At 40.0% G+C, this 24,134-nt stretch overlaps 1 protein-coding gene across 9 annotated transcripts in view; it reads right to left on the bottom strand.

Moving 5' to 3' along the window:
• The window catches only part of syngap1b (synaptic Ras GTPase activating protein 1b), a 338,065-nt gene that overhangs the window by 64,825 nt on the left and 249,106 nt on the right, over window positions 1-24,134 (bottom strand). For 8 of the 9 annotated variants that reach the window (XM_038272429.1, XM_038272431.1, XM_038272433.1 and 5 more), the window contains 3 exons: window positions 12,763-12,916; window positions 12,441-12,539; window positions 6,659-6,898 (listed from right to left, as the gene is read on the bottom strand). In XM_038272429.1, the coding sequence (XP_038128357.1) occupies window positions 6,659-6,898; window positions 12,441-12,539; window positions 12,763-12,916 (493 nt within the window). The remainder of the gene's footprint in view (window positions 1-6,658; window positions 6,899-12,440; window positions 12,540-12,762; window positions 12,917-24,134) is intronic. The other variant, XM_038272436.1, reaches the window with a different exon arrangement.

The following is a 24,134-nucleotide window of genomic DNA, read 5'->3' as shown; positions in this document are numbered from 1 at the left end:
AAAATAAGCTCAAAATTCCTGGACTCACTGATGATGAGCTCAGTAGGGCAGAGAAATTGGAATGAAGAGGATTTCCCCAGAGAATTATTTTACCAAGTCATTGATTGTCTAATTAGTGAGCTGGATAGGCGTTTTTCTGGCAAAAATTGTGAGATCATGCATGGTGTCCAGTCTCTCAATCCAAATAGTGCAACCTTTCTAAATAATGAGCCTTTGTTTGCCTATGCCCAAACCTTTGAGTCTGATGTATGTGACCTTAGACATGAAGTTCACCAAACAAAGCGGCTACTGGAAAGGAGAATGAAAAGGGGTTTAGACAAACCAGCTTCTCTGCTTGAATTTCTTGTCTTTCTTGAGCCCTACAAAGAAGTTTTTCACGAGCTATTCAGGCTCTGCAAAATAGCCATTGTTATACCTGTTAGCACTGCTTCCTGTGAGAGAAGCTTCTCTGCCTTAAAGCTAATAAAAACACATCTCAGGACAACAATGATGGATGACCGGTTGAATCATCTAGCCATTCTAAGTGTTGAGTCCAGGAGGGCACGTGCCCTTGACATGGATGATTTTGTCAATAATTTTGCCACTTCTCATCAAAATAGAAGAATTATGCTTCTTTGAAGTTATCACCATGCTCTGCACTCAAATCAAGTCAAGTGAACGTAATTGTTAAAAATCTATGTCACACAGTCATCACAGAAGTTTGCACACACATACACATTAAACACTTGATAGCACACACACACACACCTTGTGCTGAAGAAGAAGACTAACACTTATGGACAATAGCAATGTGCAAAGAGTAAAGTGCAAGGGTCATGGTGAAAGAAATGTTCATGGAATGTTCTCCAATGTCATTTAAATATTAAATGTAGTTTTCCTCAATGTGTTGATGAATCTGGCTTGTGGAAAGAAGCTGTTTCCCAGTCTGCTTGTGCTTCCCTGATTGTAGCAGGGAAAACAGTTTGTATGCTGGGTGAGTGGGATCTTTGATCTGTGTTTCTGTTATCAGAGAGTTGAAGAATGCACCATATTCATTTTGTGCATAAATAAACTACAAATTGTACTCAAAATTGCACCTTTTGTCTGCTTAGTATGTGGCTACTTAAATATGATTGCAAATTACTGCTTACAAGGTTTATATAAGAAAGGTCAATAAGCCTTATTTAACTTGTAAATTATGCACCAAAGATAACCACAGACTAGTTGGCTTTCATCTGTAGCCCCTGGAAGTTTGATGTTGAAAGAAGTGTGTTTGTGTGTGTGTGTGTGTACATATAGAGTATAACAAGAATGATAAGTCATTACTCATGACATGTCAAAGAAGAACACAAGACAGGACCAACATCTGTAAGTCCATGTAGAAATAAATGATAGTGAATAATAATTTAAACGTGACATGAAAAGGTATACAGCACTCGATTGCTTACAGACGGTTGGTGTTTTCTGCTGCGACATTAACGCTAGTGCATAAACGTTGTTATTTTTAAGTATAAACCATTGCCCCCCTAAAATACACTTGGCCACCCCCTTGCTACCCCAAGGATAAAAGTCTAGATCCGCCCCTGCACCGGACGCAGCAAAAGCAGCAAAATCGCGTCTGCTGCTTAATTTTTGCTGCTTGTTCCAGTTAGTTCTGACGCGCGGCTGAAGCAGCTTTGCTGCTCTGGCTGCGCGGTGCAAAAGTGTGTCTGAAGCGCGTTGGGCGGAGCTTCACTATCCTTTCTCTGCCTTGCAGCTATATTTGCTGTGATCAGTGGGAATAAAGTAGTTTTAATATGTTTTTAAGTAAGAAAATACACCTGAAAACGTAATCAGTGCAGTCAGTTCATTCAGATTATTCTCCTGCCTTACAATATTTCTTCTGTCGGAGCCGCTCAGACCCCCACATACCAGCGGTGCGCCGACAGTAGGAATCCCTTCATCAGCAGCCTCTGGCCGGGTCGCCTCCTTGCAGTTCACCGCGGCAGCTGGTAGGTGTTTTTCATCTACATAATCCAAACTGCAGGCAGCAGGATAATAAAAGCCAACATATTCTGCCGGCAGATTTCTGCATTTTAAGTTAATTTAGGCGTCAATAAACTGTTTAAGAGGAGTGATCATAGCGCTTTGATTATCAGCGCTGTGTCTCTCTCCCTGCCAGCTCCCAGATCAGCGTCTCTGATTGGTTGACGCGGCGCGTCGAGCAGCAAAAATAAAATTTTTCCATCTTGAGCAGCAGCGCGTCATGCGCGTCAGATGCTTAAACGTGCCCAACGCGCTGCGCCTGCTGCTCAAAACGCGCCGCGGGACCTTTTGCTGCACCTTGAAGCGCGTCAACCATTGACTTTGCATGTAAACTCGCTGCTTCTGTCGCGCCAGCTGCGTCCGGTGTGAACGCAGCATTAGAGTAATAAACGTTATCTGCAGCCCTAACACTAATGCCCCTAGTGGCTAAGACTAGCCACTACGTGAGCTAGACCTGTAACTTCCAGGTTCAGCTCCCCTGAAGGCGATCGGTGTCCCACTGTGTTTTATATTCTATTAGAAAACTGAACACTTGTGTCATCAAAGATGCTGTCGTTTGTTCTTGAATTCAAAGTACACAGCTAAATCTGGCCCGGGGCTTCTGGCTCTCCTGCGTCCTCCAAAACCCTGACCACCCAGGGTGCAGACCAGGAAGCAGAGTTGTAGTTTAACACACATCTCTGCAGCTTCTCTACTGTTACCCACTCTTTACTCCATCCAGACAGTGTCTTGCCCACGACCAAAATCTAATAAATTAGCAAAGATTCCCAAAGGAGTAAATCATGACAATCTAATTAAAATCAAAATAACTCCAATTGGGGAAAAAGTTAAAACAATTAAATCTTTTTAACATAAGATCGCTTTCCTCTAAAAGTCTACTAGTTAATGACTTGATTTGTGATAATCACATTGACTTGTTTTGCCTTACAGAAACCTGGCTGCAGCAAGAGGATTATGTGAGCATAAATGAGGCAACTCCTTCAAGCTATTTAAATTTTCACATACCCAGAAGTTCTGGGCGAGGAGGAGGAGTAGCAACAATCTTCCAGTCTGACTTACTGATTACTCCCAAAACAATTAATACCTACAACTCTTTTGAACATTTAACCCTTAATTTCCCTGATCCAAATTTCAAGGCAAGAAAACCTCTTCTTTTTGTAACTTTGTATCGTCCACCAGGTCCTTACTCTGAATTTTTAGATGAGTTTTCAGAGTTCCTTTCTGATTTGGTATTAAATACTGACAGGGTCATCATAGTGGGAGATTTTAACATCCATGCTGACATTGAAGGCGATAGCTTAAGAGCAGCCTTTAATGCTATCTTAGACACTATTGGCTTTGTTCAAAATGTGAATAGTCCCACGCATTCTCATCTTCATACTTTGGATCTTGTGCTGACATATGGCATAGAATGTGAAGAAATAACAGAGTTCTCCTCCCCCAAAAGAAGGTTCAATTTTAGTAGATCTTTATCAGATAGTGCAGTTATAAATTTTAAAGAATCCGCTTCACTTTCTCTCTCCTCTGTGTCACTGAGCAGTGCTGCAGAGTGCAAAAGCTTAGCTTATTCCCCTTCACAGGTTGATGATTTTGTTGATGGGGTTGCTAGTTCTCTGCGTATTGCCTTAGACAACGCAGCTCCTTTGAAAATGAAAACCGTTAAAAATAGAAAGCTTGCTCCTTGGTTTAATGCAGAGCTGCGTACTTTGAAGCAAAATGCTAGGAAACTGGAGAGAAAATATCGCTCCACAGGCCTGCGAGAGTCCTTCCTAGTCTGGAAAAATGGTTTACTGCTGTATAAGAGGACTCTTTGTAAAGCAAGAGCAGCATACTTCTCCTCATTAATAGAGGAGAATAAGAATAATCCTAGATTTCTTTTTAATACAGTTGCCAAACTCACCCAGAGCCATAGCTCTGTTGAACCGTCCATTCCACCTGCTCTTAGCAGCAATGATTTTATGGGATTCTTTATAAATAAGATTGATCTTATTAAAAATAAGATCATAAGCACTCTTCTATCCGCGATTGTACCTGAGGTAGTCATGGAATCTTTAGACTGGGTTTAGACTGCTTTGATCCAGTTGAACTCTCTGAATTAGCAAAATTATTGTCTTCATCTAAGCCTTCAACTTGTATGTTAGATCCAGTTCCAACCAGGTTATTTAAGGAGGTATTCCCTTTGATCTCCTCCTCCATTTTAGATGTGATTAATCTATCTCTGTTACAGGGATATGTACCTAAAGCTTTTAAGGTTGCTGTAATTAAACCTCTGCTTAAGAAACCGTCTCTTGACCCAGATGACTTGGTCAATTATAGACCTATATCCAATCTTCCTTTCTTATCCAAAATTCTTGAGAAAGTAGTTGCCAAACAAGTTTGCGATCACTTCCACCATAATGAACTTTTTGAAGAGTTTCAGTCTGGCTTTAGAGCTCATCATAGCACTGAAACAGCTCTGGTGAAAGTCACTAATGATATTCTCATGGCCTCAGATAATGGACTTGTATCTGTGCTCGTCCTGTTGGATCTTAGTGCTGCATTTGATACAGTTGACCATAATATTCTTTTAGAAAGACTTGAATATTTTGTTGGAATTAAAGGAACAGCACTAGACTGGTTTAAATCTTATCTATCTGATCGAATTCAGTTTGTTCATGTTAATGATAGATCTTCAACACGCTCAAAGGTTACCTGTGGAGTACCACAGGGATCAGTGCTAGGACCAATTCTCTTTACTTTATACATGCTCCCAATTGGTAGAATTATTAGACAGCATGGGATTAATTTCCACTGTTACGCTGATGATACCCAGCTATATCTGTCTATAAATCCAGATGAAGCTAACCCATTACATAGATTACAGGCATGTCTTGAAGACATAAAAACCTGGATGACTCTTAACTTTCTGCTCCTGAATGCAGACAAAACAGAAGGTATAGTCTTTGGACCAGAGTCTCTGAAAAAGAAACTGATTAGCCAGTCACTTCATTTGGATGGGATTAAACTGATTTCAGATAATAAAGTAAAAAATCTTGGTGTTATTTTTGATCAGGACCTGTCATTTAAATCCCACATCAAAGAGGTTTCTAGAATTTCCTTCTTTCATCTGAGGAACATTACAAAAATTAGAAATCTCCTGTCCAGGGGTGATGCTGAGAAACTAGTCCATGCATTTGTTACTTCAAGGCTGGACTATTGTAATTCTTTACTATCAGGAAGTCCACAAACTGTAGTTAAAAGCCTTCAGCTGATCCAAAATGCTGCAGCCAGAGTTCTAATGAAAATTAAAAAGAGAGATCATATCTCGCCTATCCTGGCTTCTCTTCATTGGCTTCCTGTTAAATCAAGAATAGAATTTAAAATCCTCCTTCTCACATATAAAGCCTTAAATGGCCAAGCTCCATCTTATATCAGAGATCTGATTGTTCCTTATGTTCCTAACAGAGCACTTCGCTCTCAATCTGCAGGTTTACTAATGGTTCCTAGAATTTCTAAAAGTAGAATGGGAGGCAGATCTTTTAGTTATCAGGCTCCTCTCCTGTGGAACCAACTACCAGTTTTAGTCCGTGAGGCAGACACCCTGTCTACTTTTAAGACTAGGCTTAAAACTTTCCTTTTTGATAAAGCTTATAGTTAGAGTGGCTCAGGTTATCCTGAGCTATCTCTATAGTTATGCTGCTATAGGCTTAGACTTTTGGAGGACATAGGGACCCCCATTTCATCATTCTGCTTCATTCTCTCTCTGTTCTCCTATTCTGCAGAATCTGTTAGTTCAATCTCTAACCTTCTGCTCTCTCTGCTTTTCCTCAGAGTAGCTTTGCCTCGTCTGTTCCTGTTTGGCTGTGACGTCATCCTGGAAAGAAACATCAGCTGTGCTGCTTCTATCAACACCCTTGTTTATAGATGTTGGAGATCGGCCTGTTTTCCAGTGTGGTCCTGTTTCTCTGACCGTGACTGAGTGGATGTGCTCTCTTCGTCCTCTGGCATGGGAGCTGCCTTGGAGCTCGTCTGCCTGGCTGGGTGTTTCCTGGACGGGGCCGCCTTTTACAGCTGCTTTTTGTATCTCTGCTTCTGTCTCCTTGAACCCCAGTCGGCCTTGGCAGATGGCCGCTCACACTGAGCCTGGTTCTGCTGGAGGTTTCTTCCTGTTAAAAGGGAGTTTTTCCTCTCCACTGTCACTACAAGCATGCTTAGTGTGGGGGATTGTATTTGAGTCAATGAGTCAATGCAATCAACTGGTTTTCCTTAGATAGAAAACTTTGTATCAATTTGACTGTATGATCTGGTTGAACTGTAAAGTGCCTTGAGATGACATGTGTTGTGAATTTGGCGCTATATAAATAAACTGAATTGAATTGAATTCTACCATGTATTTGTGTAGTTGTTGCCTGGTTTCTGCAGTATAGGAGCTTGAACCGTCCATGCTGCATTGGAATGTACAAATTAACCAAGATTCCTGGATATGTGTGGGAATGCTTTCAGAAAAGCCATGGCCTCCGATCAAAGTCTGTTCTGTGGTTACCATGCCCCAGATGACAGAGTTTGCTCAGGCAGTTATTGTGTAGCAAAGAACCTTTCTGCATGGTCAGTTCTATAAAAAGAAAAACAACAACCCTTAACCATGAAGACGTTTCCTTTGCAAATGCTCAATCACCTTCCGTCTCTTCTTGTCTGTCTCCTTGTACAGATGAAGGCGAAGGTTGCGGACGGCCGGCAGGTTGTTGAACTCAAAGTGCTCGCCCCAGAAAACGGTGTCAGTGCGGGGCTTGCTGGTGGTGCGTGCATACAGCATGTCGTCCAGGCACAGCTCACAGTAGTAGCGCTTCTTAGCCGGCAGCTCGCGGGCTTCGATTATCCACAGCTTGAGCACGTTGTCTACCCGCCGACTGTTGTCCTGTATGAAGAAGAAACCAGCTCAAAGACAGTTTACAGAGCTTACTACCAGGCTTTCAAATATCTTTGCAGATTGAAGATGATATGAGTAATGGAGAAAGATATGAAAATACAAAAAGTATAACAACTAGAAACTCAAGGACAGAAAGGAGAAGACAGAGAAGCTGAAAAATGGGCAACAGCAGGTCATCCTGCAGGGGAGAGACATGACTAAGGATGCACTGATTTGTCTCAAAGTTGAGAAGCTCTAAATTCTTAACACAGAGGAAGTTAACAGCATGACAGACACACAAAAGACAAATGACAGAAAAATGTAAAAGAACAATCCTGCATTTGATCTGTGCAACAAAGACACAAAAGATCGTAATTATGCTTTTGTGATAAGTCCTCATTAAGATCACAAAGTCTGTGTTATTTTTGACAACTCCTGCTACAGGAAAGGAGCGTGCTGATTGGAGAACGACTTTTCAGCTCAATCACCGTCCTTAACCGCTCATTTTAAACCCGACGTACAGCATGTTCTTCAGGAAACCATTTTTATATTCGGTGTCGAATGAGAGGCGTAATTATTTCCAAACCCGTGACTTTGAATGTTTTTGGGCATCTGGTGTCTCAGTTTGGCAGAGCAGCAGCAGCACCAGTAGGGGACCTGCTTCTCAGCCTTGAAATCATCACATGCCTTCTTTCTTTCTGTTATATCTCAGATTTGACTCCAAACACATGAGCGTGGATATGCTGCTCTGATCTGTCATGAAAGACAAAGACCTCAAAAGAGAATCTAAGGGGCAGGGAAGTTAAAAAGAATGGAGATAATCCTAATCTCTGCAGTGAGCCCCGTCTCCACCCGTAAGTCTGGTCGGAGATGCATGACTGGTGACGTTCAGGCGTAGGAGGGGAGAGATTTATCGGCGAGAACATCCGTTAGGAATCCTCAGAGCTCCGTGACTCAGCCAGGACCCCTGCAGCCGAAGCATCTGGACGGAGAACATCCAGCTCGCATGATGTTTCATGGAGGACGGGTTTAATTTGTCTCCAGTCCCCGGATGCTATCAAAGCCGCACATCTCACATGTCTGCTCACTTTTAATAAGAGACGAGAGGAGAACCGGACGATTTCAGAGAACTATCACATCTGCAGGGAAATCATTGATATTACTTGTTGCTGAGATCAGTTAAATTAAAGATGAGAGGATGAGAATATAATCTTACTACACAGGAAGGATGTTTTTATACAGAACACAAAGATTGAGATTGTGGAGCATTTGGAGCTTAATTCAACACAGACGTTGTTTAGCAGATGTTAAGGTGCACCTTTAGCATATTTTAGGATAAGATTTAACACCTCTAGGTTAGGGGGCATAAAGCGGAAAGTTTTACAGCACAGTGGGATGTTATGTCAGAACATCCCAAATGGCTGTAGGAAGGTTGATCTGAAAGCAGCACAACAAAAAAGCTTGCTAATGTTTTTTAATCCAACTCAGCTCACATAGAAACATTTCTTTTCACAATAATCCACCAGCTTGATAACCTGACTCCGCCAGATGGATTTGCTGGATTTGCTCCGCATATCGATCTGGAAACCTTCCGTTGAAGTAATTTTGGGAAGGGGCGAAAATACTGGTTAGCTGATTGGCCTATGTTGGTGATAGACGGGCCAAATAAACCAATCAGATCAACGAAGCATATGACGTACTAACAGAGCGACGAAGAAGAGGAGCCAATTAATAGATGAAACTCTTGCCGAAACCAGTCGGGAGAAGAGCAAAAACATCTTTTCCTCTGAGAAAAGCCTCCAGAGCAGTGTTTTGCTCTTCTTTCAGTGAAGAAATACTCTGTTATTCTGATAAAACTTGCTCGATAGCCACGCTAACGCTAGTTTCATCGGCTGAAGCCGCCATGTTCTTTAGACTGAACTGTCGCGCTTCTCGTTGCGTCACACCTCAACCCGCCTCAAAGCCAACGCTGATTGGACGTTCGTTTGGTGAACGGCTCCAGATTTTCTTTAACGGAGAGTCTCCGAACTGATCTGCGAGTGAAACCTTGAAAGCTCGCGAGATCAGGATGGTCTCACGAGGCTACCAGTTTGAGATGATTTCAACAAAAACTGATTGGAATTCTCTTCAGCAGATGAAGGTGTTGCGTAAAAGTTTTAAACCCTTTCTTTCGTTCTTCACCTAAAACAGGGTAAAAAATCCTTTAAAGCGATCGAGATGAACCTTTCTGAAGGTTTTTTCTTTGGACTTTGGCTGCACTAACTTCCATCAGATATAGACCAATATTTTTTAATTTATTTTTGGGTTTTTACGGCACTAGTGGCTCGTTTTTTCAGACAGTAGGCTGACAGGAAAGGGGGTATGAGAGAGAGGGAGAGACATGTGGCAAAGGCCCACATTTGGCCGTGTCGAGGACTAAGGCCTTCGTACATGGGTCGTGCGCATTAACCACTGCGCCACCTGCATGCCCATAGACCGATAATTAAAATAAGAAATAAAAAGGTCCTGCCAAGACCTGAAAAAATATCTCACATAGACATCGCCTGAAGTGAACACTTCACTAACACTGTTTTTAGTGGGTGTGGGGAGCTGCTGACCTTGAAGGAGGATATTGTCGGGCGGTGGAAGGAATACTTTGAGGATCTCCTCAACCCGACAGACATGCCTTCCATGGGGGAAGAAGAGACGAGGTGCTTGGGGCTGATTTTCGAGTTTGAAAATTCTCGCTGGTTCCGCCATGATAACTGCACAAATATTGCCACTGCGCTAGCAACGAGCATGCCTTTCACTGGGGGCGTGTAGCAGTTCTCGTCGTAAAGCAAGACCGACTCTCGCGATGCACGAGACTTCTGAGCCTGTGGGTGCGGGCCGAGGGCTCCTGCAATTGCAAGTACGGTATTTCCCCTACAGACCACCAGGGCGGCAGAGAAAACCTTTGTTCGACCTGAAATGACTCATTTAATCATCCAAAATGTTATGGAACACATTAATTAACTGAAAAATGTTGCATAGTATGCCTTTAAGGCAAAATCAATCCATTAGCTGTGGCATCACAAGTTAATTTGCTTTGCTTTTCTATGGAGCTAGTCAAAAAAAAGAAAAAAAAAAGAAAAGCAGCAGCACATTTTGTGTATTTTTGCTAAATAAAACAACTTGAATTGAAATAAATTATCGTGATAATGCAGCTGCCATCTACTTCCTGCAGCTAAGCTAAGCTACCCAAACCCATCTCCATGCATGAGGTGGTTTTGTCAGGCTGCTTCTCCTGTATGGAAGCAAAGGTGTCCCAGTTTTCTTATTGAAAAAGATAAAAGTTTTTCCTTCATCACAATAATAATACAAACAGTATTTACATTTTCTTCTCCAATTAATTAAAAATGATAAATAAACTAACTTTTAACATCTCAATTTTGAAAATATGTCCCTGCAAAAATTGACCAAAATTTATTTCAAAATATCAAATTTAAAAATACACATTTAATAGCAGAAATAATTTTTTATTTCAAATTAAAGCTGAACTTTTTATATATCAACCAAAACTGTATTCCTTTCAGATGACGTGTTTCTATTGGTCAGCGGGGATCTTAGCAACAACATTTTTACTGTAAAACAGCAAACACTTTTATTGAAAATAGTAAAATTAGAAAATACAAAAGCTGTAAAAAAAATTAAGAAATAACTGAATAACAAACATTTGGAACATAAAATATGAAAAAATTTGAAAAAGTATAAGAAGCTTATAATAAGAAAATAGCAAACTGTCAAATAGAATATCCAACTTGAAAACTAAAATGTATTAACAAAAATTATAAATTATAAATGACTTTTTTTTTTCATTTTCAAGTCAGAGCTGCATTTTTTAACTCAAATAAAATTACTAATAACTCAGAAATGCTCTTCATCCTCCACTTTAAGACTGCTCGCTATGGAGGACAAATTCACACATAATCAAAAATAAATCCAGACTTAATACTGATAACCCATTTCAATCAGAAAATTGGGACACATCTGCTTCCATACATGAACAATAAAACACCTAACAGATAGATAAAAGGAAAAAAACAGCAATCAAAGTCCAAAGATTCCAAAAAATGTATTTATAGCTTCAGAAAACTTAAAGCCCTACTGATTAAAACAATTTTAAAGGACTTTCTGTCTGCTGACTGGAAAAGAATCAATAAAGAAAATGGAGACGACTTTTTAGGACCAGACCTTGTACATGTGTCTAAACTGATCATATATACGGCGGCCCTTAAGTGCAAACTGCAACTACAAATCTAAAAGCGCAACTACATTAAGGAAATCGCAACTACATTAAGAAAAACAAAACTACATAAAGCAAAGCGCAACTACATTAAGAAAAAAAACTACATAAAGCAAAATGCAACTACATTAAGGAAAACACAATTACATTAAACTACCGGAAAAGGTAGGTACCAGTGGGAAACATGAGACATAATTGACCCTTGAACCTGAAGTTGCGTCGTCTGAACAGTCCAGCTTCTTTTAAGTGTGTCTTCAGTGTACGCAAACTAACTGAAATTTCGTGATTAGCCTTGAGCATATCCAGTATCACCTCGTACGTATGTCCTGATTCAAAATATTTCTGGATAACGGTAGCTATGTTTGGGGCGCCGACAATATCCATGTTTTCAAAAGCCGCAGCAGGCAGAATGACTTCCGGTTCAAGGGTCAAACGGCGCCGTCGTCCAATCAGCGATGTCTCATGTTTCCCACTGGTACCTACCTTTTTCCGGTAGGTTAATGTAGTTGCGATTTCCTTAATGTAGTTGCGCTTTTAGATTTGTAGTTGCAGTTTGCACTTCAGGGACACCGTACATATATCCTTCTAGCAAAAGAATAAATACTAGAAAAGTATTACATAATGGTGTTGAGTTGTGAATTACATAAAAAAATTTGAGTTTTGAACATTAGTCTGTAGATGAGGCTCCATTTCCACCCTTAGCTCTTGATTATTCACTTGGACTGACATCCCTCTGTAACGTTGTCCAGTCATTTTATTAGATAACTCTGTCCAATAGAAATGTTCATTTAAGAAGTTAACTCCACTTAAAGGCAACAAGATCAGGTGCATATCCCATTTTGATGAACTGGTTCACGCAGGAGGCCCAGCAGTGAGAAAGCCCCGGAGTCGGCCATGTCGGCTTGTTTTCTCTCCTCTCCTCCCAGCGACTCACTATCATTGAGCATCAGCTTTCACAGACACGCTGAGCTGCTGTACATCAACCTGCTGTGCACAATTTACCTAAATCACATTACCCGATTAGCGTTTTTTTTTTTTTTGAAACAGCAACGGAGACCCTCCGTCCTGAAACATTAACCTGTGAGGCTCTAACACTTTGCTCGCAGACGCAGCTAAATTGTTTGACACAGACACACACACACACACAGACATGCGGATGGAGTTCACACAGAGAAATGAAGCGGTGCGCTCTTATTGGAAAAAACAAACAACAACAACAGGAGACGGGGAGGAGAGAGAGAGACACACAGACACGGGGATCATCCGCATCCCTTTCTCTCCCCTCACCTTGTTGGGCTTGACAGCTCTCTGCAGGTTCTCGATCCATTTGTCTCTCTCTGCGGCTGAACGACACGCAAAGCACTTGGTTCCTGAAGCCGTTGTCACCTGAGGTTATAGGCAACGGTACCACAGCCATCAGTCACTATGGAGAGAGCAACTAAGGCGCCAAAACAAAGGCTAAAGTTTCCACTAATGAAAGGTGATGGAAAACCTCATCAAATTAATGCTGATTTTAGAAACAAAACTTGATGATGGGGTTTATTTTGTGTTCTTTCTGCTTAGAGTGTTCCTCTGCTGTTACTGCTCCGTCATGCACCGCAGCTCTCACCTCAAAGCAGTACTCTTGTCCCAGGATGCTGGAGTGAACAGGTTTGATGATGGCGTCCTCATCCAGAGTGAGGTCCAGCGCCTCGGCAGCGCTGCTGGGAGACAGCAGGGACTCATGGGAGTGCGACTCTTTGAAGCTCTGCATCAAACGGGTCCTGGGAGAGCAACGGTTGGTCAGATGTTGGTGCACAGTGGGAAGGAAGGGAGGAGGTTATTCCAGCATAATGAGTTCCCTTCATGTCAACATCTATATGTTAATTCTAACATTGAGAGCACTTTTCATTCCAGCTCATAAAGTCCAAATAATACATTAGGATGGGATGTAATGTATGCAGATAGTCCTTTTAAAGTGAACACATTTCTCCTGCACTTCAATTTTGATGCGATGTTAATGAGAATGTAAAAGCTCTTGAGGTTCGAGCCCAACATTCAAACAAACTTTCATGTTTTTTAAAGTTCAGTCCAATTCATGATGCACGTTGAACGATAAAGGTACTATGACACATTTCTTGATATTTGTCTTGAAATGTATACACCAGTAACTTATGCTCTTTGCATACAACGTTTCTGTGACTAATTACAGTGCCCTCACTGCAAAAACAATCTAGAAATAAGTAAAAAATTTCTAAAATTAAGTGTATTTACCCTTAATTTCAGTAGGTAAATAAGACGATTTGCCAATGGAATGAGTATATTTACTCCTAAGGTAAGATAATTAGATATTATGCACCTAAAATAGGACACTGCAATTGTTTTTTCTTGTTTTAAATACAAATTATCTTGTTCTATTGGCAATGTGTCTCACTTACCTGCTCAATTCAAGAAAAAAACAATTATTTTAAGCAAAAATTACTTATTTAGATTTAAATTTTTTGCAGCTGCTGCCATATTTTAAATTTTGTCCTCTAAGCTTAGTTTTTGCTCAATGTGTTAGTAACTGTGTCCTTTCTGTGTATTTTAACCATGAAAACATCATGTGACCAGGAATACATCACTGTGCATGCATACAATTTGTCAACAAGCTAAAGAAATGGAGATCATGGAGTTTGCAACTCCCAACTAAGGCCCCGTCCACACGAAGTCAAACCCTGGCCTAAATTTACAAATTTTTCACCAAACCAGCCTCTCATCCATACGAAGCCGGCGTTTCGGGGTCTGTAAATGATCTTTTTTTTATTCAGCCTTCAGATTTTGAAACGCCGTTTTCGCGTTTCCATCTTTAAGCTCTAACCACATTTTTTTTTTTTACACGCATGCGTCATAGCGTCGCCTCTAAACACGCATGCCCGACACAGTATCACAACAACAATGGCGCCGTCCTGTGTTGAATGGTTGCTGCTCATGCTACTCACCCTGCTGTCGGGCTTACAACAGAATCTTCTTCTTCTGGAATATCTCCAGGAAGAACAGAGCAATATCGACCACATAGTTCAGCACCTGAATTTGACTGAACCACGAAAATGGACCCGCAGGGCAACAATGTATAAATATTAGTGCGCATGCCCAACATTTCGTTGCCTGTTTTTGCCTATTTTTGCTTTGGCGCCACTTACAGGCCTGGCATACATTTTGCAGCGTTTTCATGCATTCATGTGGACGATCACATATATTTTACGTCTCCGTCTTTAAGACAAACGTTCTGGAAAATATTAGCGTTTCGTGTTCGTTTTGACTTTGTGTGGACGGGGCCAAAGTTGCAAAAGAACGAAAGCTCTAGATGAGGTGTAAAAAGGGGCAAGAAGATTTTAAAAGGTGATTAAATAGGAGTTGAACTGTATAAAACTTCTGTTGGAGTTCACTAAAGCTGGAGCTAAAGCTCAGGAAGTTTTCTGATGTGGCTGCCAAGTTGATAATAGCGCTAATAGTGTTAGCAAAGCTTTTCACCTCTATCTGCTAAGCTGTTAGTTTTCCTCAAGGTATTACATCACGGCCGGGACTTATTTAGTAGTTGCATTAAGAGAATAAGAGACGCCTGCAGATGGCGGCACATTTGTTTATGTCAGCTCATTGCACCCTGTGCTGAGGTTCTGTTTAGGCTAAATACTATCAGGATTACATAGGAGTATTTAGCCTTTATGGGTGATTATATCGTCATTTGGAATCTCTATCTTTACAAAGAGTTTTAAACAACATAAAATACATCAAATAAACAAATAAAATCAAGTATTACAAATTATCTGGTTCTATTGGCAAAGTGTCTCACTTACCTGCTCAATTCAAGAAAAAAACAATTATTTTAAGCAAAAATTACTTGTTTAAATTTACATTTTTTGCAATGCTGCTGCCATAATATTTTAAATTTTTTCCTCTAAGCTTAGTTTTTGCTCAATGTGTTAGTAAATGTGGCCTTTCTGTGTATTTTAACCATGGAAACATCATGTGACCAGGAATACATCACTGTGCATGCATACAATTAGTCAACAAGCCAAAGAAATGGAGATCAGTGAGTTTGCAACTCCCAACAAAGTTGTAAAAGAACAAAAGCTCTAGATGAGGAGTAAAAAGGGGCAAGAAGATTTTAAAAGGTGATTAAATTGGAGTTGAACTGTATAAAACTTCTGTTGGAGTATTTAGCCTTATTTTTATTATAATCAAGCAGTGGGCCTTTTTGTTAAAGACACAATGTGACTATTTATGGGTGATTTGGAATCTCTATCTTTACAAAGAGTTTTAAACAACATAAAATACATCAGATAAACAATTAAAATCAAGTATTATTAAACAATGGCATAAATATCTCCATATGATATAATGATAACCTACATCGAGAGATGGAGATAGAGTTGTTTTAGTTTTAATAATCCAATAAAACCTAAGTAAATGGGGGAAGAATGGTCCCTCTATACACAAAAATGATTCATATCTAAATTAAAACATGGTTAAAACAAGTTTTTCATGAGAACTACAGATCCAATTTCATATTGAACTGGATCTGTGAGGTTTTTGCTCATGTTTATTTTATGAATATCTTAACGGTTTATTCTTACATTTCTATTCTACAGTTATAATTGTTAGATGAGAAAACATTTGTTTTATAAATGAAGAAATTACTGTCATTTTTAAGGGTGTAGTGAAAAATAATTCTGAAGTTTTAAATGAGGTTTTAATTTTGTTAGAAAAGTAGAGTAGATTTAGCACATGAAGGATGATCGTATAGTTTTAGTAAAGTTTTTCCATTTCTGCTCCTTTCCATGTTACTCTGCAAAAAAAGAATTTATAACATGAAAGATCTATGAAAATCAACAAATGAAAGTCAGTCATTGCATTTTAACCATCTTTAAAGAGAATGATTTTACAAAATAATCTAAAATCATCTCGCTTGTTTTGTTCACATTCAGGATCAGTTGGTTGATTCCACACCAGCTTTCTGTACTCAGCTTCTTGTCCATGTCTGATTGAGCGACTTCAGATTTAATTGAGGATTTCTGCAGATGACAGGACTCTGTCTTGTTAACTTGTGATGGTTACTATGGTTACACATCATAAAAAATGCCCAAAATAAAAACATACTGGTAAAAAAATCCTTTCACCTGCACAGCATCCAACATCAGAGGTTAAGAATACCAGAAGAACAGAAAATATGATTTAAAAAATGAAGGAACTGAAGTTCTTGAAAAGAAAATCAGAAGTCAGAAAATCAGAAGTCTAGATCCTTTATCAGTAATAACTCTTAAATTGAACTCTCTAACTTTCTTATATCATTCCGCAGGGATTCAGTTTGTCTTTGTATCGTTTCTCTCCACCACAATTCAATGGGGGGAAGGTGTGACCTCTCTGGGCTGAGCTGTCAGAGAGATGGCCTCACATTATTTTACTAATTGGAAGATTTCACGATTTGCACCAGGACTGCAAGATGCGTGTGGTCCTGAAGCTTAGCAACAATCCCACATCGTTCTTCCGCAGTCTTTCCGTTCTTTCAAATGCAACTTTGACAACTTAAGAAATGCTCCATCCATCCATTTTCTGTCACGCTTATCCCATGTGGGGACGCAAAGGGAGGAAGCTGGAGTACCTGGAAAGAGCCCGACCATGCACAGAGAGAACATGCAAACTCCATGCAGAAAGACCCTTGGCCTGCGCATCGAATCTGGAACCTTCTTGCTGCAAGGCAGCAGTGCTACCCAATGCTCCACTATGTAGCCGCTGCTGATTTCCTTTTAGGGAAAAGAGATTTTCTCTTGTAAACCTCCCAAACAAGTAAAAAAAATCTGTCTTTTTTTCTTGAAACTTAAACATTTAGCATCCTCACTGAGTTCTGTGTATTCTGGGATGAAGCTTTTTCTTTTAATTTAAAGGAATAGTACACCCAAAACATGATTAGCCTTCATTTTCTACTCACCCCCATGCTGAACAACACCCTGGAGTACTTTTTTGATATCTCAAATGCATCTGGAGATCTGGGAGGCTTCTTGCTGTCTGCTGACATTCAAATAATGGAGGTTTATGGCGCCCGAGGCAGAAAGGTCCATAAAAGTCCACAAAAAACGTGTCAATATTCCTCCATACTGCTCGTCCAATGTATTCCAAGTGTCCTGAGTGGGTAGCATCCAGAATTTACTCGAAACGAAGTCATTTAGAATGTTTTTAGAGCATAAACAGTAGTGTATAGGATTTCCTGAAAGCGCGTTGACGAGTCTACGGAAACCGCGGCAGACCAAACCAGATGAAAGTGCGCATTCAGCTCGGCAAAGAACTCATGCTCTTCCTCAACACTGAAGTCCTCAGACATTTTTCTTTCGTTGTTTCTTTCTTTGCACAGGTAAACAGCATATTTCTTCTTCTACGCTTGCATTATCGGCAGAGCAGACGCTGAATGCGCACTTTCATCTGGTTTGGTCTGCCGCGGTTTCCGTAGACTCGTGAACGCGCTTTCAGGAAATCCTATACACTACTGTTTATGCTCTAAAAACATTCTAAATGACTTCGTTTCGAGTAAATTCTGGACGCTACCCACTCAGGACACTTGGAATACATTGGACGAGCAGTATGGAGAAATATTGACACGTTTTTTGTGGACTTTTATGGACCTTTCTGCCTCGGGCGCCATAGACCTCCATTATTTGAATGTCAGCAGACAGCAAGAAGCCTCCCAGATCTCCAGATGCATTTGAGATATCAAAAAAGTACTCCAGAGTGTTGTTCAGCATGGGGGTGAGTAGAAAATGAAGGCTAATCATGTTTTGGGTGTACTATTCCTTTAAAGAAACTGGGACAATCCTAAGAAGATCTGCTTTGAATAAAAGGTAAATAATGTAACCAGTTTTCTTTGTTGATGTTTTTCTACTTTTATCTACTTTTTATTAAAACAAAACATCAAATGTCTTGATTTCATCGTCACCTTTACATTAGCTGCTGTTTTCCATCTGAACTCCAACAAAAGCAGCAAGGATGGTTTTATTTTTCCCATTAGTGGATTGAAAGTCATGCAGCCTTAGTTATGGCCACTAATTAAAACATTTCGCAATATAATTTCATTCAGTAATTTAATATGACATTTCTATTTCCTTACAGTCTATGTTTACAGCATCTTTCTCTAAACGACATTCAGGTTTGATTTAGTTTTGTGTGTTTTGTCTTAAAGCAAAAAATTCAAGAATGTTATGTGAAGGATTTTACAAAATATAAAAAAAATATTTCTCATAAGTTTTTAGAGGATTGTACGGAAGAGGATTAGGGCCACTGGGAAAAAAAAAAAGTGAACTGATTTTTTTTATTTTTTTATTTCAGTATAGTACGGGAAAAAAGTCAGAATTCTGACTTTTTTTTCTCAGAATTCTGACTTTTTTATTGTCAGAATTCAGTCAGAATTCTGAGATTAAAGTCAGAATTCTGAGAAAAAAAAGTCAGAATTCTGACTTCTTTCCCATACTATACTGAAATAAAAAAATAAAAAAAAATCAGTTCACTTTTTTTTTTTTGGTTTCGTATCTCGAAGGCATTTATTTGTTTGTATTGATATCGAAGTTATATTATTGTATACTGTATCGACCGAAGTTAGGAAATGTAGTTTGGTATTTTATTACCATTATTCTCAAAAGCAACAGTTTTTGTAAATAGAAATTAGAGAAAAAAATGCAACTAAGAAATTATACTGTGAAAAACTTCTAAATCAAAAAAACATTTTGAGTAACTTTGCCGTTTTTTCCGATTACATTTTTGAAATCTTTTTTTCACATTTTTATTTATTCTTTACAGATGTTACAGCCTATTTTTTTTATTTTTCCTTTTCAGATTAAGTTTTAATGAAATGCATTCTTTTTCAAATTGCAGTTTATACATCACTTCTGGGGGCGGGGTGAGCAAAGATGTATGGTTGTTAGCAGCCATATATTTATTATTCAAGAGGGAGCGTTTGTATTTGGGAGTTAAGTAAAGAGAATGTGATCTATGAAACACAATTTGAAGAAAATGTAATTCTTGAGACTAAATCTGAAAAATAAAATCTAAAATCAATAGCAAAGTTATTCTTAAAATCTTGTTTTTGATTAGGAAGTTTTTTAAAATCTTATTTCTGCATGTATTTGAAATAACTTTTAAGAAACATGTTTCTTGACCCTACCATCCATCCATTTGCTGCTTTGTTTGCGATGTTTTTGCATCGTTTACAGAAGTACATAGACTTACTGTAATAGGAGTGATACGGTTATAAATGAATTACATTAAAATAACCAATAGGATATGCTGAGTGTGCAGAAAACAAATGACACCCAGCTTTATTACTTTCTGCAGTGACTTAAATCCCAAAATTTTATTTGAAATGCTTTTTTCTTTAAGCTCAGATATTTTTCATTTTTCTACCTCAGCCTTTGAAATTCTAAAGAAAATAAATATTAAATTATTTCTAGAAATAAATAAAATCCTTCTGCCGACAAAAATATAAAAATCTCAGAATCTCTGACTTCAGCACTGCTCACCTCTACTACAGCAGCACACAAGCATGCACAGCAGCAGCTGACAGTCACATCTCCATTTGGACAGATAAACGATGACACAAGGAATCGAACCCGTGAGTGAGAAGCACCGGTCAGGAGCGAGGAACCCCCCACCAGAGAAGAAAAAACAAGACGGAGATGAAGGAAAACAAAATCCTCGGCTGTGCGGTCACTTTTCCCACGACTGCTTATTCCTATAACCAATCATAACGTTCACCAACGGAGTTCTGATCATGCAGGGAACCAGAGAGAGGGAGAGGGGAGCTCATGGAGTGAGGGAGAGATAAAAATAGACCTAAAAGAATGAGTCAGATTGAAGGGAGGCAAGAGAAAAACTAGAGGAAGTCATGACAAAATGTGAGAGAAAGAGGGGGGGAGGGGGTGGGAAAGACGACCTCTCAGTGGAAATTAAGTTCATTATGTAAACAGATGATCCTTCAGAGAGGAAGATTTAACAGTCTGAGGAGTCAGAGTGAAAGAAGAGTGAAGAGGAGGACGAGTGAAGATTGGGAGGAACGAAAGGATTGAGAAAATATCTGCCATACATTGGATCAGGTGAGGCACATTAACTGAGAGGAAAACTCAGCAAACAAGAAAACTGCTCGGACGTACAGGATTTAACTCAAGTTTGAATATCAGCTCTTGTCACTTTAAAATAAGTCGAGTGAGTATAACCCCTTTTAGACTGATTGTGTAATGTACAGCTCACAAACTAAACTATGTGACCTCGTTCTGCACTTCTAAGCACACCTATAACACTGGGAACAAAAATGTAATTACTGGAAAGGAAAACAGAAAACTAAATAAAAATTTCCCATTTCATATCGATCTTCACGGCTAAAATAAAGACTCATCTTCTGGAAAAATATGTCCAATTTACCGTTAATATGTTAATATCTGTATCTTCCTCCATCTATTAATTTTATCACTATTGTTCTTCATAAAAAATCTCTTGTAACCAGAATACCGTTGTTGTCTATTGTTGTGTGTCTGCTATGCTGTTCATATTATGGACAATATTCAATTCAATTTCAATTCTATTCAGTTTATTTCTATAGCGCCAATTTACAACACATGTCATCTGAAGGCACTTTACATTTCAACCAGATCATCCAGTCAGATTGATTCAAAGTTTTCTAAGGACAATCAGCAGCATGACTGTAACCCACGTCACAAAAATGTAAATCATCTCTTTATAATAGAGAATAAACAATGAATCAAGAATTTGTGAAAACAGATTTAAGCCTTTGGACCAGTGAAAAAATACTAGTTTTATAAAAGTTTCAGCTGCTCTGTCCCCTCAGATGTTCGTCTTATCCAACAGCTTTCCTAGAGAAAAGTTTTTCACAGTTGTAAACTACAAAAAAATTGTCCATCAAACCAAGTTTCAAGCCAAAAAGTCTTTGATCTTGTTTTGAGATTTATATACTTAGCAAGAGAAGATATACTGATATATTATTAATCTTCTTTGAGAAAACTCTACCAGAAAACAAATACGATGATCTTCCAGTGCAGTAAGATAATTGCACTTAGTCTACTTCTTGAAATCATGACATGTTTTGTCGAAACAAAGTTTAACCAAGTCCAAATGGCTTATTGCGGTTCATTTCATTCCAGCGCTGCGTGTCCTAAACCCCGTAACATTATCAATGACCCTTCACACCCCCATCATGGACTGTTCTCCCTGCTGCCCTCTAGGAAGAGGCTTTGCAGCATTCAATGCAGGACCAGCAGATTCTGCAACAGCTTCTTCCCCGCCGCCAACAGACAGTCGAAAAAAAACTAAAAAACTGAAAAAACTGTAAAACATGTCAGTCTCTGCATCAAACTGACCATATCAATGTGTTTTTTTTGCACCATGTTTTTTCTCCCACACTGTTTATATTCAGACCCCAAGCAGCAGAGGCAGCAGAAGAAGCTGGTTTACATGCAAAGCCAATGGTTGATGAGCATCTTGGCACAGCAAAAGGTCCTGCAGCGCTTTTTGAGCAGCAGGAGCAGCGCCTCATGAGCTTCTGAGCAGCTCTCTCTGCTTTTCCTCAGAGTAGCTTTGCCTCGTCTGTTCCTGTTTGGCTGTGACTCCATCCTGGAGAGAAATATCAGCTGTGCTGCTGCCATCAACACCCTTGTTTATAGATGTTGGAGATCGGCCTGTTTTCCAGTGTGGTCCTGTTTCTCTGACCTGACTGGCTGGATGTGCTCTCTTCGTCCTCTGACATGGGAGCTGGCTCAGAGCTCGTCTGCCTGGCTGTGTGTTTCCTGGACGGGGCCGCCTTTTACAGTTTATTTTTGTATCTCTGCTTCTGTCTCCTTGAACCCCAGTGGGCCTCAGCAGATGGCCGCTCACACTGAGCCTGGTTCTGCTGGAGGTTTCTTCCTTTTAAAAGGGAGTTTTTCCTCTCCACTGTCGCTACAAGCATGCTTAGTGTGAGAGTTTGTATTTGAGTCAATGAGTCAATGCAATCAACTGGTTTTCCTTAGATCGAAAACTTTGAATCTATTTGACTGTATGATCTGGTTGAACTGTAAAGTGCCTTGAGATGACATGTGTTGTGAATTTGGCGCTATATAAATAAACTGAATTGAATTGAATCTGACGTGAGGGACGCCCTTCAGAAGCAGCAGCTGCTGTGGTTGGAAAAATTGAAGTTTTGCTGCTCAACGCCCCACATCAGCCAATCAGAGAAGCTGATCTGGGAGCTAGCAGGGAGACAGACAGCGCTGCTGATGCAGATGCAAAGAGTTTATTAACGAATAAATGAACTTAAAATGTCGAAATCTGGTGCCTGTAGTTTGGATTACGTACGTGAGAAACGCTAAAATCTACTTCCAGCCGCCACAAACAGTAGCGGAAAAACGCCAAAAAGTGACAGAGCCAGAGGCAGCCGTTGAAGGGGATTTCCAGTGACAGTGCACCACCACTGTACGGGGATCTGAGAGTGAAATAATATTTGAAGGCAGGATTGTAATCTGGATGAACTGAATGAACTGACAATGTTTTCAGGTGGACTTTCTCACTTAAAAACATATTAAAACTACTTTTTACCGACGGATCACAGCAAATATAACTGCCATTGTTACAGGCAAAGAAAGGATAGGGTAGCTCCGCCCAACACGCATCAGACCCATTTTTTGACTGCGCAGCTGGAGCAGCAAAGATGCTTCAACCGCGCGCCGGAACTAAACTAGTGCAAGCATCAAAAATGAAGCAGCAGGTGCATTTTTGCTGCTCCTGCTGCTTGCAGTGTGAACATAGCATAAGTCTAAGGCTACGTTCGCACTGCAGGCCTATAGGATCAATTCCGATTTTTTTTTTTGCTTTGCCGTTCATATTTCCAAATATATGTGACTTGTATGTGATCTCCTATGTGAACTGCAGTCATACAACGCAAGTGTCCTGCATTCACAGTAGAGGACGCAATGACTTCACAAGCCAGTGTGCTTTGTGATTACGGAAGTAAACATGGATGTAGTGCTGGAGCGCATCTAGCGATCTTTCCAGAGATGAAAAACCTCAATCTTTTCAAGATGGTTAAAAAAATACTGCTCTCTGCATCATCGTCCGCCATGGCATTTGTTTTTCTTGCCGCTTCTGCATAGCAAGAAGCAGAATAGTGAAAATGTTGGTTACTAATGGCGTTCAGGTCGGATGAATGCGACCTGGCTGTTCAAACACAGGTCGTATTCAACAAGATCAGATTCGTATCGGATTCAGGACCACATAGCCAAGTGGCCTGGGTGGGATTGGAAGAAAGTGGATCTGTGTTGTTTAGACTGTCATGAAAAGATCAGATACAGGTTGCATGTGGGCAAAAAAATCTGATTTGGGTCACTTCTGGCTGTGGTGTGAACGTAGCCTAAGCCTAACAGAATCTGCTCTTGCTTAGTGTATTAGGGGTGGAATGGTTCACAAAATCCACGGTTCGGTTCGGTTCGGTTCACGGTTTCGTGGTCACGGTTTTCGAGTCGGTTCGGTATATGTTGATTGTTAGCCAGACATGTTGTTCGTGTTGCTGTTAGCATAAACAAAACGTGTTGCACAATGCTTGCACACAGTTTTTATCCACAACTTTCTTCCCGCCGTCATCGTAGGTCACTCTAAATGCAAAGTGGTCCCATACAGCAGACCTTTAAAGTGCTGCTGGTGCGTCTCCCAACTCCTGTTCTTTCCCACTCGCCATACCCACACAATTCTCCACAACAACTGATTTTTTTCTGCTACGCTGCTTCGCTTCTTCTTCTTGTTTATTACTGGTGGTTGGCTTTGGTTGCAGTACCGCCACCTTCTGCTCTGGAGTGTACACGCTTCGACTATGAAAAAAAGGAGCAGCGCATGAACCGACGCAACACACGCGAACCGAACCGAGACAGTCGAACCGAACGGCTCGGACGGTTTTCATAAACCGTTCCATCCCTATAGCGTATCAATCTCAAATCAAGA

Source organism: Cyprinodon tularosa, unplaced genomic scaffold (genome assembly GCF_016077235.1).
Source record: "Cyprinodon tularosa strain WSP-4 unplaced genomic scaffold, ASM1607723v1 ctg83, whole genome shotgun sequence".
Taxonomy (NCBI): Eukaryota; Metazoa; Chordata; class Actinopteri; order Cyprinodontiformes; family Cyprinodontidae; genus Cyprinodon; species Cyprinodon tularosa.
This window is presented reverse-complemented; position numbering and strand designations above follow the sequence as displayed.